General features: G+C 41.3%; 1 protein-coding gene across 2 annotated transcripts; it reads right to left on the reverse strand.

Moving 5' to 3' along the window:
• Positions 1-3,609: 3,609 nt before the first annotated feature.
• Positions 3,610-12,592, reverse strand: LOC124011053 (gastrula zinc finger protein XlCGF7.1-like). Of its 2 annotated transcripts, none has more exons than XM_046324026.1 (3): positions 12,357-12,592; positions 9,344-9,586; positions 3,610-5,346 (listed from the first exon to the last, which is right to left on the reverse strand). In XM_046324026.1, exons 2-3 carry the CDS (start codon positions 9,444-9,446, stop codon positions 4,592-4,594), a joined length of 858 nt encoding a protein of 285 aa, XP_046179982.1. In that variant the 5' UTR covers positions 9,447-9,586; positions 12,357-12,592; the 3' UTR covers positions 3,610-4,591. The 2 variants fall into 2 exon arrangements, with proteins under 2 accessions (XP_046179982.1, XP_046179981.1); XM_046324025.1 differs by having other exon boundaries at positions 12,325-12,592.
• Between the last annotated feature and the right edge of the window lie 5,495 nt (positions 12,593-18,087).

The following is an 18,087-nucleotide window of genomic DNA, read 5'->3' on the forward strand; positions in this document are numbered from 1 at the left end:
ATTATAGGTGGGCTATGTACAGGTGCAGTAATCTGTGAGCTGCTCTGACAGTTGGTGCTTAAAGCTAGTGAGGGAGATGAGTGTTTCCAGTTTCAGTTTGTAGTTCGTTCCAGTCATTGGCAGCAGAGAACTGGAAGGAGAGGCGGCCAAAGAAAGAATTGGTTTTGGGGGTGACTAGAGAGATATACCTGCTGGAGTGTGTGCTACAGGTGGGAGATGCTATGGTGACCAGCGAGCTGAGATAAGGGGGGACTTTACCTAGCAGGTTCTTGTAGATGACATGGAGCCAGTGGGTTTGGCGACGAGTATGAAGCGAGGGCCAGCCAACGGAGCGTACAGGTCGCAATGGTGGGTAGTATATGGGGCTTTGGTGACAAAACGGATTGCACTGTGATAGACTGCATCCAATTTGTTGAGTAGGGTATTGGAGGCTATTTTGTAAATGACATCGCCAAAGTCGAGGATTGGTAGGATGGTCAGTTTTACAAGGGTATGTTTGGCAGCATGAGTTAAGGATGCTTTGTTGTGAAATAGGAAGCTAATTCTAGATTTAACTTTGGATTGGAGATGTTTGATATGGGTCTGGAAGGAGAGTTTACAGTCTAACCAGACACCTAAGTATTTGTAGTTGTCAGAGCCGTCCAGAGTAGTGATGTTGGACAGGCGGGTAGGTGCAGGTAGCGATCGGTTGAAGAGCATGCATTTAGTTTTACTTGTATTTAAGAGCAATTGGAGGCCACGGAAGGAGAGTTGTATGGCATTGAAGCTTGCCTGGAGGGTTGTTAACACAGTGTCCAAAGAAGGGCCGGAAGTATACAGAATGGTGTCGTCTGCGTAGAGGTGGATCAGAGACTCACCAGCAGCAAGAGCGACCTCGTTGATGTATACAGAGAAGAGAGTCGGTCCAAGAATTGAACCCTGTGGCACCCCCATAGAGACTGCCAGAGGTCCGGACAGCAGACCCTCCGATTTGACACACTGAACTCTATCAGAGAAGTAGTTGGTGAACCAGGCGAGGCAATCATTTGAGAAACTAAGGCTATCGAGTCTGCCGATGAGGATGTGGTGATTGACAGAGTCGAAAGCCTTGGCCAGATCAATGAATACGGCTGCACAGTAATGTTTCTTATCGATGGCGGTTAAGATATCATTTAGGACCTTGAGCGTGGCTGAGGTGCACCCATGACCAGCTCTGAAACCAGATTGCATAGCAGAGAAGGTATGGTGAGATTCGAAATGGTCGGTAATCTGTTTGTTGACTTGGCTTTCGAAGACCTTAGAAAGGCATGGTAGGATAGATATAGGTCTGTAGCAGTTTGGGTCAAGAGTGTGTCCCCCTTTGAAGAGGAGGATGACTGCAGCTGCTTTCCAATCTTTGGGAATCTCAGACGACACGAAAGAGAGGTTGAACAGGCTAGTAATAGGGGTGGCAACAATTTCGGCAGATAATTTTAGAAAGAAAGGGTCCAGATTGTCTAGCCCGGCTGATTTGTAGGGGTCCAGATTTTGCAGCTCTTTCAGAACATCAGCTGAATGGATTTGGGAGAAGGAGAAATGGGGAAGGCTTGGGCGAGTTGCTGTTGGGAGGGGCACAGGCAGACAGTCAGAACCAAGCATCGGGCTTCTGTCATAAGAGTCAAAAAACGGGGGCAATTTGGAAAAACAAATCTTGTGTGAATCGTCCTCTGGAATAACACACATGCTTGGTTAATAATTACAAAAAGAACGTCTCTAGTAATGCCTGAAAGTCTCTAGAAACGCCTGTCCGAATAGGGCTATAACATGGCAAAGAACATGTTTATCATACCATGGGATCTGTCAAAGCCACACACAGCAGAAATATCACTGAAATATTCTAGTTCCTACACAACCTTCTATATTCAAAGTTTTTATGGGTAACATATGTTGACAATCCTAAGGGTGGACTGTTTCAGCATGATATAGATGCAGTTTAATGGGGTTGGAGGGCTGGGGAGAGTTTTGGCGGGAGGATGTGGTAGAAGTTAGTAGGGATTTGTTGATTTAAATAATTATTTTACAGAAAAAAAATATGCAGACCATAAATGATCTCACACTCCTGCACAGGTGGCAGAATGCACCTTAAACGTTTGTTTGCAGACCCCCATGATATCATCGAAAAAGCCAGCTAGGTAGTTTATGCTTGTGGCTAGAAACTTCAGCGAGAATTTGAAAAAAAATTTTTGCCTGGAGGGAAAGAGGCATGCAGTGTGCGATGCGTGTTCGGCCTTGCGTCCACAGAGACAGGGAGACATCAGGCCATTCATTGGGAGAAAGACGGAGAGGAGGCAGACTCAGGAAGGCTAGAAGATGGCGGAGGGGATGTGTTGTTTGATGGCGTGTCGAGTGGAGACGAGAGAGAAGGAATAAAAGGGGAAACTAGAGAAGTGGTCATGGAGTAAATCCAAGCCTAATTCTGACTGTTCTTTGGATCCATTTAGATACCTGGGAGATCCGTTTGAAGTCTCCATGGTGATGTGTAGGATCCATTTAGATACCTGGGAGATCCGTTTGAAGTCTCCATGGTGATGTGTAGGATCCATCTAGATACCTGGGAGATCCGTTTGAAGTCTCCATGGTGATGTGTAGGATCCATCTAGATACCAGGGAGATCCGTTTGAAGTCTCCATGGTGATGTGTAGGATCCATCTAGATACCTGGGAGATCCGTTTGAAGTCTCCATTGTGATGTGTAGGATCCATCTATATACCTGGGAGATCCGTTTGAAGTCTCCATGGTGATGTGTAGGATCCATCTAGATACCTGGGAGATCCGTTTGAAGTCTCCATGGTGATGTGTAGGATTCATCTAGATACCAGGGAGATCCGTTTGAAGTCTCCATGGTGATGTGTAGGATCCATCTAGATACCAGGGAGATCCGTTTGAAGTCTCCATGGTGATGTGTAGGATCCATCTAGATACCTGAGAGATCCATTTGAAGTCTCCATGAAAATCATAGATGACTTAATAGGTTTAAGGTTTTTAAACCATTACATATGCATTAGTGAGAATACTGGTGGCTGGCATATTGGCTTGTCCCCATGGTGATGTGTAGCGGTGTAGTGACATGTTTTTAGGAGATAGAAATATACATTTTGAATTTTAAGAAATAAAACAAAAGAACATTTACAATATAGAAACCCCCAAAAACAAAGACTGACCAGCACAAATTAATGTAGAACATTTATTTTTCATTAGTAGATCAATTAAGTTCACTACAGTTATCCAAATACATGAATTATCAATGACTAAAATAACAAATCTACCAAATATAAACGCAACGTAAAGTGTTGGTCCAATGTTTCATGAAGTTGAAATAAAAGATCCCAGAAATTCAAGAAGTTCAAATGAGCCTCACAAAGCTGCATTATATCATGCTGAAACATGAGGTGATGGCGGCGGATGAATGGCACAAAAATTGTGTTTGTTGTCCGTAGTTTATGCCTAACAATACCATAACCTCACTGCCACCATGGGGCATCTGTTCACAACATTCACATCAGCAAACCGCTCGCCCACACAACACCATACACATGGTCTGCGGTTGAGGCCAGTTGGAGGTACTGCCAAATTCTGTAAAACAATGTTGGAGGCAGCTTATTGTAGGGAAATTAACATTCAATTATCTGGCAACAGCTCTGGTGGGTATTCCTACAGTCAGCATGCCAATTGCACATTCCCTTGAAACATGAGACATCTGTGGCATTGGGTTGTGTGACAAACGTGCATATTTTAGGCTGTCCTTGTATTGTTCCCAGCACAAGGTTCAGCTGTGTAATGATCATGCTGTTTAATCAGCTTCTTGATATGCCACATCTGTCAGATGGATGGATTATATTGGCAAAGAAAAAATGCTAACTAACAGGGATGGAAACAATTTTGAGCACAGGATTTGAGAGAAATACCCTTTTTGTGCATATGGAACATTTCTGGTCTTGAAACATGGGACCAACACTTCACATGTTGCCAGGTCGCAGTTGCAAATGAGAACTTGTTATCAACTAGCCTACCTGGTTAAATAAAGGTGTTCTCAACTAGCCTACCTGGTTAAATAAAAAATAAAAACATGATGCATTTATATATATTTTTTTCAGTGTTGATGTTTCAAAGCCTGTTTATCATTAAACAAAGTTGATTAATAGCAAAAATAATATACCCAAACTAGTGGTGAAAACTGATCATCACCCCATCTCTATCTGATACATGTTGTGTCTACAAACTCATTCCAACGGAAAACTGCAGAAGGAAGCCGTACCACCCAGTCAACCATCACACTGCATTGTTTTAACAAGTGATCCCTCAGAGGGTTTTCAACGCTAAGGGAAAATCCAGGTAATCTCAACATGTTTACAGTAGAATCTAACAAAACACACCAAAACTGACAAGGTGCACACTGATCAGTAAAGTAAAGAGAGGTTAACATTCTATAACACTCCTTTTCCTCTGCACAGTTCTCTCACAGTGAGAAACAATAGGATTTCAATCGAGTGTTCTACGCTTTCTTCATTTGATCAAATTCACTGTTACCACTTCCTTTATCAAATGAAAATTAAGTGATGGAGTGACTTTAATCTTAGCTGGTCTGAGAGAACTTCTCTCCTTTATGTATGCGTTGGTGCGTTTTTAAGTTGCTCAATTGAGAGAAACTCGTCCCACAGTCAGAGCAGTGGTAAGGCTTCTCTCCTTTATGTATACGTTGGTGTCTTCTTAAATTGCTCAATTGAGAGAAACTCGCCCCACAGTCAGAGCAGTAGTGAGGCTTCTCTCCTGTGTGAGTTCTCTGGTGAGATTTTAGCTCAGTTGATGTTTTAAAGCCTTTCCCACAGTCAGAGCAGGAGTAAGGCTTCTCTCCTTTATGTATACGTTGGTGTGTTTTTAAGTTGCCCTGTTGAGAGAAACTCTTTCCACATTCAGAGCAGGAGTAAGGCTTCACTCCTGTATGCATTTGTTGGTGACATTTTAAGGTATCCAATCTGGAGAAACTCTCTGCACAGTCAGAGCAGGAGTAAGGCTTCTCTCCTGTGTGTCTTCGCTGATGAGATTTTAGCTCAGTTGATGTTTTAAAGCATTTACCACAGTCAAAGCAGGAGTAAGGCTTCTCTCCTGTATGTATTCGGTGGTGACATTTTAAGGTATCCAATCGGGAGAATCTCCCCCCACAGTCGGAGCAGGAGTAAGGCTTCTCACCTGTGTGTATTTTTAGATGTATTTTTAGCTTTGATAGAATTGGGAAAATTTCCTCACAATGTGGGCAGTGGTGAGACCTCTTAGCTCTGTGACCTTCCTGCTGTTGCTCTCTGGATGTAGAGAATGTCTCAACATGGTCTCCTGTGTGAACAACATCAGAAGAACCAGTCAGTTTGTGTGATACACATGTCAATCCCAACTCAGTTGTGATATTGATCAATTATTTTTTTTATGAAGCCTTTTTTAAATTAACAGTTTTCAAAGTGTTGAACAGAAACTCAGCCTAAAACCCCAAAGAGCAAGCAATGCAGAAGTGCAGTGGCAAAGGAAAAACTCAGTAACATAGGAAGAAACCTAGAGAGGAATCAGGCTCTGAGGGGTGGCCAGTCCTCTTCTGGCTGTACCAGGTGACATATGTATTCATATGTGACCGACCAGCTCGATCTAATGTAGCAACATTTGAAATTTTTTTTTTTACATTGGATAAAAGTAGAGACTCAGAGCTGGAAAATTGTATATCATACACTACAGTTGAGGAACAATAGGGAAAGTAATTCTGTTTTAAAAGTTGACTAACTTGTAACCTCACTTTTGAGAAAATGGCCTTTGAATGTTTTGGTACACCTACTGCAGACCTCTTTGTCTACCTACACCCATTCAGTATTGTTCACACCCTGTGCTGTTGGCAACAATTTACGCTTTTTTGTCAACTTTTACGGACAAGGCCATATTCAATGGCTGTTGAGCGTTCGTAAATTCATCATTTATTCTGTGCTCTTGCACACTCAGACGAGAGTGCTCTGAAATCTGAGTAGATAGCCATAGCGAATGTACCAGCTACGTCTATCAATAGTTGTTGTAGTGACATAAACATTCTACTGAAATGGCAACTTGCAAAGTGGAGTCTTTTGTTAAGACATGTAGCTAGCTAGCTAAACAATGAACCATAGTCACAACTCTTGCCGTTAGTAACCTGCATGAATCTGCTGGTAGCTAACAAACCAGGTTCAATATTAGCAAGCTAACATTAGGCTATAACTAGCAACGCAAATTTCTCTGAGATATGAATAATATCACTACACAGATCATAACGTTAGCCAGCTAGCTAACAGTACACTTTAACTTGAAATTAAAACGACTTTGACAAAATTAGAAACGTGTAATATCTGAAAATGTAGCTAGCTAGACTATCTTACCCGTCCGTATACATGGATGGACGCTTCTCCCTCTCTCACTGATGTCATCGTTACCCTTAGTTTGAAGATGTAATCCAGAGACCGGTGTTTTCCTTACCTATCATACTCTAATTCCACTGATTTCAAAACTCGGTCCTCCAGAAAGTGGGGAGTTACACTACGAAATATATATTCTTTAAAGCCGCATTAGACAGGATTACCTACACATACTGACCAGGTCAAATAGACAGAAGTGCTATATGGCAGACCAATCTGAACTGATCTCTAGGCATGTCCAGCCCACTCATTATCTCAGCGAATGATGGCTAGCTGAAAGGTTGCTGGCTTTATCTGTGGCTAAACCAACTAGGCTCAGAATTGTTTTACTTTATTTGTATTTACAGATGGCATACAAGTTTGTTATTAAGGCACATGAAAGTTCACATGTCCCAAAAGGCATTTCTGACAAAAAACACACTTTTTTAAAAAAAAAAGTTTGCGTTCAAATAGCTCTACTGTGAGGTAGTGACGTGTGACATACACCTAGTTTTCTGAAACTAGTCACATATCAGGTGTGGCCAGTCCTCTTCTGGCTGTACTGGGTGACATATGTATTCATAGCAGTAGGCTGTACAATACAGGGGAATAAAACTATTCTAAAATTTCATTTAAATTCCAGTCAATTCACAAAGCAAACCAAATTCCAATTCCATATTTTCCTAATTTAAAAGCATTGCAGAGAATTGGAATTTCAGTCTATTTTCTAAAGTATCTGGTATTGACCCCAACCCTGGTAACAGTGGAAGTCAAGAAGGGACAAAAGGAGTGAATGTTATGAGCCATATCATCCTCCACTCACTATCACAAGGGTTAGTAACTACACAGACTCATTTCATATCATCCTCCACTCACTATCACAAGGGTTAGTCACTACACAGACTCATTTCATATCATCCTCCACTCACTATCACAAGGGTTAGTCACTACACAGACTCATTTCATATCATCCTCCACTCACTATCACAAGGGTTAGTCACTACACAGACTCATTTCATATCACACTACACAGACTCATTTCATATCATCCTCCACTCACTATCACAAGGGTTAGAAACTACACAGACTCATTTCATATCATCCTCCACTCACTATCACAAGGGTTAGTAACTACACAGACTCATTTCATATCATCCTCCACTCACTATCACAAGGGTTAGTAACTACACAGACTCATTTCATATCATCCTCCACTCACTATCACAAGGGTTAGTAACTACACAGACTCATTTCATATAACTTTTTTTTTAAAGTGGCATTTTGACTATTTCCTTCTTTGGTCTCCTCTCTAAGCACTCAAGATCGCTTAAGATGTGTGATGTCCGAATTACAAAATTCAACCAAGCAACAGGCTGGGTCACAATTTATAGAGGAACTTATGAAAATAACGTAGCAGTGCATTCAGAAAGTATTCAGACCCCTTCAATTTTTCCACATTTTGTTACGTTACAGCCTTATTCTAAAATCAATTAAATATTTTTCCCTCAACAATCTACACACAAAACCCCATAATGACAACACAAAAACAGGTTTTTTGAAAATGTTTGCAAAAGTATTCAAAATAAAAAACAGAAATACCATATTTACATAAGTAATTCAGGCACTTTGCTATGAGACTCGAAGTTGAGCTCAGGTGCATCCTGTTTCCATTGATCATCCTTGAGATGTTTCTACAACTTGATTGGAGTCCACCTGTGGTAAATTAAATTGATTGGACATCATTTGGAAAGGCACACACCTGTCTATATAAGGTCCCACAGTTGACAGTGCATGTCAGAGCAAAAACCATGGGATCAAAGGAATTGTCCGTAGATCTCCAAGACAGGTTTGTGTTCAGGTACAGATCTGGGGAAGTGTACCAAAAAAATGTCTGCAGCGTTGAAGGTCCCCAAGAACACACTGGCTTCCAACATTCTTAAATATAATTAGTTTTGAAACACCAAGACTCTGGCCGCCCAGCCAAACTTAGCAATCGGGAGAGAAGGGTCTTGGTCAGGGAGGTGATCAAAGAACCTGATAATCACTCTGACAAAGCTCCTGAGTTCTTCTGTGGAGGTGGAAGAACCGTCAAAAGATACAACAATCTCTGCAGCAATCATCTTCGCAGCACTCCACCAATCAGGGATTTATGGTAGAGTTTCCAGACGGAAGCCACTTCTCAGTAAAAGACACATGACAGCCATCTTGGAGTTTGCAAAAAGGCACCAAAAAGATGAAGATCACGGGAAAGAAGATTCTCTGGTCTGATTAAATGAAGTTTAAACTCTTTGGCCTGAATGCCAAGCATCACATCTGGAGGAAACAAGGCACCGCTCATCACCTGGACAATACCATCCCTACGGTAAAGCATGGTGGTGACAGGGACTGGGAGGCTAGTCAGGATTGAGGGAAAAGATGATTGGAGCAAAGAACATTGAGATACTTGATAAAAACCTGCTCCAGAGCACTCGGGACCTCAGACTGAGGTGAAGTTCCACCTTCCAACAGGACAACAACACTAAGCACACAGCCAAGATAATGCAGGAGTGGCTTTGGGATGTCTCTGAATGTCCTTGAGTGGCCCAGCCAGAGGCCGGACTTGAACCCAATCGAACATCTCTGGAGAGACCTGAAAATAGCTGTGCAGCGACACTCCCCATCCAACCTGACAGAGAATGGGAGAAACTCCCCAAATACAGGTGTGCCAAGCTTCATACCCAAGAAGAGTCTGTAATCGCTGCCAAAGGGGCTTCAACATTACATTTGCAAACATTTTAAAAACCTGACATTTGACATGTGGTAATGTGTGTGTTGATGGATTAAATTGTAGTTCTCATCAATTTCAGAATAATGAAGTAACAAAATGTGAAAAAAGTCAAGGGGTCTGAAAACTTTCCAGATGCACTGTAGATAGAACCTGCTGTTACCATGACTAACAGATGTACCAATCTCCTCCTCCTCTTCTTCATCTTTAATAATGACATTCAGCTCCAGTGTTTGACTGCAGTCTTCCAGATTCATTGATGCCATCTCTGGATCCTGCAGTGCAAACTGGGCTCCACTGTTACAATCAGGACCCAGTGACTGTAGGTTTGGACTCAGTGTGGAAGGAGAAGCAGGCTGGGTTTGTCCTCACTGTTGATGTTAACGGCCTCTTAATCTGAGTCGGCCTGTAGTTATGTAGACAAAAAGACACAAAAGTTAGTGTTGACAGTTCTGGCACTTCCTTTATTCTGTAAAAATATATTCTCTTTTTTCTTGTTCAATTATCGAATTTCAGTAGATCAGGTAGCTAATCCTTGACAAAACATTCATTCACATTAGACATAAAGTACACATTTTAAATTGCACAACATAAGTGCACTTAATCTACATTAGATTTCCTAAATTCACATAAATGCATAAAACAATTTAGGACAAGATTGCAGTATGATTCAGGCAGTACTATGTACAATTTTTATGAATAACCTTGTATTCCCTGTATTACTTCACTCACAAAAACCTATTTTATTTCCCATCCACACAATAGTAATAATTATCAGTGTCTGAATATTAGTACATATTAGTGTAAAGAACTGATAATCATTACATTCAGCTTCAAAACTGTAGAACAACTGAAATGTTCTCTCTCTGATGAGGCACTACCTACACTGAAGTCTGTTGATGCAGACCTCCTATGGTATCATGGAGGTCCACAAACAAACCTTTAAGGTCCATGTCTGCCTAATTCTGTACTAAGAAAATAAACCAAGAAATCCCTATTAACTTCTACCACACCCTCCCCTTCCCCCAAAAAACCCTCCCACACCCCCCAATAAACTATATCAATAGATCCCTTTCTGTGTTTGCAAACATTGGGGTTTATATTATGCTGAGACAATCCACCCCCAGGTTATCCAGCTTATCAAAAACCATACCAACAGTAACATCTGTTACCCCCAACAACTCTGCTGCAGTTTACAAGATAACTTTCAACCTGGTATTTCTGCTTTACACAATGCAAGTTGTTGATAAGCGAACCAATGAAAGCTATGAAGTACATATTATTCAATATTAAAGTATCCTTTGTCACAGTGCATTTATGTCTGCAAGATTTCTGAACAGGCCTCAAACCATGTCAGGACTAGTAGAAAGACCAGTTCTGAGGGTAGGTCCTCTTACTACGGGACCAGCCATGGAAGCTCCATCAGTCTGACAGTAGGTCCTCTTACTACGGGACCAGCCATGGAAGCTCCATCAGTCTGACAGTAGGTCCTCTTACTATGGGACCAGCCATGGAAGCTCCATCAGTCTGACAGTAGGTCCTCTTACTATGGGACCAGCCATGGAAGCTCCATCAGTCTGACATAGGTCCTCTTACTACAGGACCAGCCATGGAAGCTCCATCAGTCTGCACTGTAGTTCCACCAGTCTGTCTTACAGCCTCTGCATATGATACATCATGACGGATTCTATATCTCTGAGCATCTCTCTGCACCTGGAATCCACTAAATGCTGCTCTGTGTGTCCTCTGCACAATTGCAACACTTAACCGTCACATTGCTCCAACATTCACTGTAATCATGTTCCCCACCACACTTGGCACATCTTTTCACTCAACAGCTACATGTCCCATTCTTTGGCATTTAAAAACACTGATGATTCACTGTTGCTGCTCCAGTTTCAACTGTTCTGCCTGCTGTCATGGAACCCTGACCTGTTCACCGGACATGCTACCTGTCCCAGACCTGCTGTTTTCAAGAGAGACATCAGGAAAGGTAGAGATACTCTCAATGATCAGCCAACTGACATTTACTCCTGAGGTGATGACCTGTTGCACCCTTGACAACCACTGTGATTATTATTATTTGACCCTGCTGGTCATCTATGAACATTAGAACATCTTGGCCATGTTCAGTTATAATCTCCACCCGGCACAGCCAGAAGAGGACTGGTCACCCCTCATAACCTGGTTCTTCTCAAGGTTTCTTCCTTGGTTCTGGCCTTTCTAGGGAGTTTTTCCTCACCACTGTGCTTCTACACCTGCATTGCTTCCTGTTTGGGGTTTTATGCTGGGTTTCTGGACAGCACTTTGTGACATCAGCTGATGTAAGAAGGGCTTTATAAATACATTTGATTGGTTGATTGATGAGGCTGGGTCAAATTCTCTGACATTGAAGCTAAGGAATCCTTTTCTGTACTTTTCCAGACAAAACCTTCTAACACCTCAACAGCACTGATAAGCTTTCACTTCTTTAACCCTCTTTCCTACTGATCAACCTTTAGGCTTCAACCACTCTGTCTCCCTTCACATGTTCTTTAACAATATCATCCATGGACATAGATATTGGGACCTCAGAGATTATTACTCCCTTCAATGTAGCATCAACTCCAGGGTCATGGCTTCTGAGCTTTGTCCCATTATGATTTTCCAATTGAAGAACCTTCCCTTGATGAACCTAACCAGTACAAGATATTAACAATCTACCATGGACACGGATCCTGCCCAGCTGAACTTCACCTCTCTTTAAGGCCTTGGTTAATCAGATAGGGTGTAAATGAGGCCCTGTGGTCTCCTCAAACACCATCCAAACTTTCCACTGTGACACATTATTACTCTAGTTCCCTACCACAGGCCTCTTTGGAGTTTCTGAACTACATACACCACTGCTTCCAGTATCATTATCTCTGTTCTTCCTGTCTTTCCACTACAGACCATTCACATACTAGGCCCTAATCCTCCCGCTCCATGTCATCAGACCTGTCCCCCACATTTTTCGCATTCCAGCACAGCTGTTGCTTCTCAAACTCTCAATGTCCATTGTTTAAGGGGTGTCAAACTCATTCCATTGAGGGCCGAGTCTCAGCGGGTTTTATTTGTTTCATTTCAATTAAAAACATAGACAATCAATTGAGCTGAGTTCCTCACTAATTAGTGTTGTTAATTCATTAATCAAGTACAAGGGTGGAGCGAAAACCCGCAGACACTTGGTCCTCCATAGAATGAGTTTGACACGTGCTCCGATTCATCCGCATTAATCGACGCCATTCCATGCAGTTGGCCTCTCTCCAAATGGTGAAGGATAACTTCAGTTAGCTTCCCCCTATTTTGACACTCCATCACGCAGCCTCATGTCGCCATTTCACCACGAGCAAACTCCTTGAAAGACGACCAAAACCGTTGAAGCCGCCATTTGACGAGCGTCGTCCGAACCATCCAGATCTCGCGAGCTTACATTAACGAAACAGTGCATGTAAACTCGCGAGATCAGGATGCTTCCGAGGCTACTTACCAGCTCATAAACATCATTTTACACAAAACCAAGAACATGTAAAAACGAACTTAAATAAATGGAATCTTTATGAAATGACTAACGAACTTATGTACATACACTCAGACAAACCCAAAGTCTACCTATGCGACTTGAAAAATCGTTTTTAATCACCTTCTTCACTCACTCGATTTGACCCCAAAATAACACATACAATTAAAACCTTTACCAAACGTGATAATGCATTGACGGATTTGTTACCTAACATAATATACATTCTTTAGACATTAGAAAGTTTAAAACAGGCTATTACATACCTGTAATAATACATTTGAAACGGACACAACCACTATCGACATAACACAGTTCTGTCGTTTTCTTCCCGGAACTTCCTGTTCCCAACTATGACAGTGCAACCGCGTCATCTTCTTCTCTGGTATACTGACGTTTACACAATATAACGTGTCTGCCTCCACCTACTGTACGGTTAGTAAACTGTAGAAAGAAATGCATGTCCATTGTGGAAACAACGTCATCAAAACAAAATACAAAAATAGATAAATAAAACATCCCACTCCTTCAGCCCGATTCAAATCACATCCCTACACAGTCTCGTGGGCCTCGTAGGGAGGAACATCTTCAGTCAGTATTCCCTGCAATCAGTGGTGTACTTAAGTATATTGTGTTTACTGACACCGGTCGTATTCAAGGGGTGTTGGGCGTTCGTTTTTCATCAATTATTCTGTCCTCTGGCACTCAGACCAGAGTGCTCTGAAATTGGAGTGTATAGCCAGAGCGAATTTAGGAATGCACGCTGTGTCTGTGTTGGAGTGTGCCCCTGACTATCCGTACATTTAAACTACAAGAAAATCGTGCTGTCTATTTTGCTTAATGTAATGAATTTGAAATTATTTATACTTTTACCTTTGATACTTAAGAATATTTTAGCAATTACATTTACTTTTGATACTTATTTAATCTTTTCCTTGACTCAAGTATTTTTACTTTAACTCATATGACAATTGGGTACTTTTTACACCACTGCCTGCAATGCTTTCAATATGAATTCCTGAACTCCCATAAACCTTTCAGCCGCACATACAATTTATCTCTACAATCGGTATCCGTCAACTGGTAAACGACATTATGAATCTCAACAGGCTGCTGGCCATCCACTGCCATAGCTTCCTCAGCACCAATCGCTCTTTAAACTATTTCCCGCGCCTCCCAGTAGGAGAACTGCTGTACAGTTTCTTGATGTGGATGTTCCCTGAAAAACAAAATGGATACATGACATTGGTCAGTTTCGGTGTTATGAAACTGATGGAGACTATTTGTTAAATGTTTTGTTTGTTTATTTATTTATTTAACTAGGCACAAAGCATACATAACAGGTTAGGATAATTAAAGTGGCAGGTAAGGACAATTAAAGTGGAGGTTAGGAGACTGAGGTTAAGGTTAGGAAAAGGGTGAGGGTTAGGGATTTGTTTACCATGCAGGTTTGGATAACTAACGTGGCAGGTTATGATAATTAACGGTGGTTAGGAGACTGAGATTAAGGTTAGGAAAATGGTTAAGGTTAGGCTCAGCTACAATGCTACAGTTCTCAACAACTGTTGTCTCCAACGCAAAAGAAACGGTTAAGGACCAATGGGGAGCATCAATTGGTGTAAACTTGATACGATGAAACACCCCATATCAGAGAACGCCCCAAATTGCGGTCTGCAATTACCCCCTTCTCGGATCAAGGGGCCAGGTTTCCAGTCTTCAAGCATGCATTCCACTGTGCTCTGAGGGCATTTTCGGTACTGCAGTTCAGCTGAAGCACGGCCCAATTCCCATTGACGGCCCCATAGCGAAGTATTTTTTTTTTTAAACAAGACAAATTACTCAGCAAGTTTGTAAACAAAACATCCATTGAATTACTCAAGTAATTGCCGTAGTCAGATTTTTTTTCCGTCACTCACAGCCAAGGTTAACCATTTTAGATTCATGCTGTGAGGTGGGTGAGACTATATCACATGCAGATGCTGAAGGGAAAACACACCTCTTGACCTGCTGTGTTTAATGTAGGTTAAGGAGCAGCCTCGTCTCATAGACCAGATGTGACATACTAAAAAAAAATGGGACTCTCAAAATAGTGTGATATGTAACCATAAAAACGTAACATAAGACAGACAGTTACTTAATACATGGAATTTGGTGGTGCTGTACTGTAACAGCGAGCTGAGCCAGTTCAAAGTATTGACAAAAGGGACATATTGTTGGTGACTGTGTGCTCCTTCATTAGTTTTGTGGTTTTTATTAATTTATTTCTGGTACCCTCCTACCTGAGAGGCATGAGGCCTGTGTGGCGTTGCACTGTTAAAATCATCCCAGTGTGGAGATGAAACACCTGTGTGTTGCAAAGCCACATGCTCTGTCCTCTCTGCTCTACCTAGGGGTTTCAATGTGGGTAATACAGAGATAATACTCATACCAAGATAACCACTGCTCTACCTAGGAGTTTTAATGTGGATAATACTAATACAGAGATAATACTAATAGAGATAACCACTAATCTACCTAGGTGACTTAATGTGGATAATACTAATACAGAGATAACCATTGGACATGCATTTTCCATTATGCCACTGTGTTTACCACTTCAGATTCTTAAATTGTAGTTTAAAGCATATACAGGGCATTATACAGGACCCCTTGACTTTTTCCACATATTGTTACGTTACAGCCTTATACAAAAAAAAGTATACCGCTCATCAATATACACACAATACCCCATAATGACATAGCGAAAAAAAAAGTTTTTATACATTTTAGCAAATTTATAAAAATGAATCCTCATTTGCATAAATATTCAGACCATTTGCTCTGAGACTCAAAATTCAGCTTATGTGCATCCTGTTTCCATTGATCATCCTTGAGATGTTTCTACATTGGAGTCCTCCTGTGGTAAATTCAAATGATTGGACATGATTGGAAAAGCACACACCTGTCAAAATAGTTGACAATGCAAGTCAAAGCAAAAACCAAGCAATGAGGTCTAAGAAATGTTCTGTCGAGCTTCGAGACAGGTTTGTGGTGAGGCACAGATCTGGAGAAGAGTAGAAAAACATTTCTCAAATCTCTGTTGGTTGGGCTCCCAGCTTGTGCCGTCAAACTCCTGCCCCACGTTGGGCGTAAACATTTTAAGGGCTCCCGAGTGGCGCAGCGGTCTTAGGCACTGCATCTCAGTGCAAGAGGTATCACTACAGTCCCTGGTTCGAATCCAGGCTCAATCACATCCGGCCATGATTAAGAGTCCCAAAGGGAAGCGCACAATTGGCCCAACATAATCTGGGTTTGGCTGGGGAAGGCCTTAATTGTAAATAAGAATTTGTTCTTAACTGACTTACCTAGTTAAATAATCAAAGTGGGATGCATGCCAGAAAAGCCATTAAACAATACATTAATTGCACTAACGGTGCCCACAAACTGCTAGGACCCAACAGCATAGTCCCAACAACTTACCACTGCTACACCTGGCTATCAGCGGAGCCTTGTCTGTCATCAAAACAGTTCATTAGGCCTCATTTACTGCCTTTTAAAATAACATGGCTGACTTGCTTAAACAAATGTGGTTTCTACTGACAATTGAGATGTTCAAACTATGGCAAAAGGGGACGAAAAGCGGATGAGAGGCAACCCATAATTTTGATTAAGACATTAATGAGCGAGCTATGACGGACATATTCAATATAACTATTTGTGCAGCCCTTTTGAAATGCAAAGTGACAAAATTCAGAACATGGGCCATTCTTACAGTGTTCTCCCTGTACGCCAAGTCAGAACCGTAGGATAAATAAAGGGGCATATAAGCAGACAATGAAAACCCTTACAATATTCAATGATGACTCTAAAACAGTTTATTGGCTACATGTGAACCACCAAGTCAGAGCAGTGGGCAAAATTAAGAGGTGAAAATAGATAAAATTATTAGGGTGAGGCACATGGGCTACTGACATCTTACTACACAACATAGACTTAGTATTACTTTCTTAGCTACAGTATACACATCTCCCTGGCATATTACATAATTTATGCAGCAGCATACAATACATTTTTGGACTCACCTTGTTGTGCTGTGCTCACTTGAACAGGAAGGTGGCGCGGCAGTTCTTCGTGCGTTTATTTTGTCCTCAAACTTTGTCATCAAAGTCTGGCATTCTCTGAATTTATGGTGCTTTCAAGACAACTGGGAACTCAGGAAAAAAAAACTGATGACGTCAGTGATCTTCAGGTTGTAGCTGTAGAATTTGTAAGTCGCTCTGGATAAGAGCGTCTGCTAAATGACTTAAATGTAAATGTAAATGTAGAAAGAGGCCCAAGTTCCCAATTTACAATTCCGAGTTGATTGAAAGTTCAAAACATATTTTCCCAGTCGTAGCTTGTTTCTCTCTGGAGTTCCCAGTTGTATTGAACTCACTCAAGTAAGATTTTGAAGTACTGAGTTATGTTGTTTTGATCACGGCACAAATCAAGCTTCATTGACAGCATGGCCAATGTTGAATGTTTACCATTTTAAACTAGGAAAAGAGCCCCTTAATCTTAGACTTGAGACCACAGAGCCACTCCAATGAATTGTAGGCTAATGATTGCTTTGCAATGCTTGCAGTTAGCCACTGATACTTTCCAAACCACTCATGGTTGAATTTGCAATTTGTTGTGCAATGATTATGTCCAATGGCCGATGAGCACCGATACATTTGATCTATAATTTCTCATTATTTCTCTTCATATGACAAAGTTTAAAAAGGATTTGCCAGTAGATTGTCGACTTTATTCATGATGATGTTGCTAGCTCAGATTTTGAAAGTATGATGTTGACATGATCAGTCCAATCAAAGCTACTGTAGATATCACATGATTTGACGTTATTTTATCTGTGGACAATGACCTTGAGCCTTCATGGATGGGCACTTCTAATGTAGCTCTACAGCAGCACCCAAGGGGCTTGAATGTTCAATTTCTACCCTTAGACTTGGTAGTGACGTATTGTCCCCATGAATGACAGAACACTGAGACAATCACGGCACAACGCTCCGTATTTTCTGCTGGCTTGCCCCACCTCAACAGAAGGCAATGAGCTAGGCCGAAAGACCTGCATTTTGGAGCTGCCTTACTCAAGAAAACAAAAGAGACCATTTTTGTTTGTGGATTTATTAATAACTCAATTATAAGTGTTTTTTTTACATTGGTTGCAAACAGATCATTTTTTTCACACTTTCTCCCTCTGATGTCAGTGAAGCAGAGTCTCTGCCCATCTGCCCGAAATGGTCTGAAACACCTAAGTCTTTAAAGAGTACCCCCCCCCCAAAATACAAATAATAATAATACAAATCATAATAATAATAATGTGACACTGACTAATTGAGGAGAAA

The sequence above is a fragment of the Oncorhynchus gorbuscha genome, linkage group LG23, assembly GCF_021184085.1.
Source record: "Oncorhynchus gorbuscha isolate QuinsamMale2020 ecotype Even-year linkage group LG23, OgorEven_v1.0, whole genome shotgun sequence".
Lineage (NCBI taxonomy): Eukaryota > Metazoa > Chordata > Actinopteri > Salmoniformes > Salmonidae > Oncorhynchus > Oncorhynchus gorbuscha.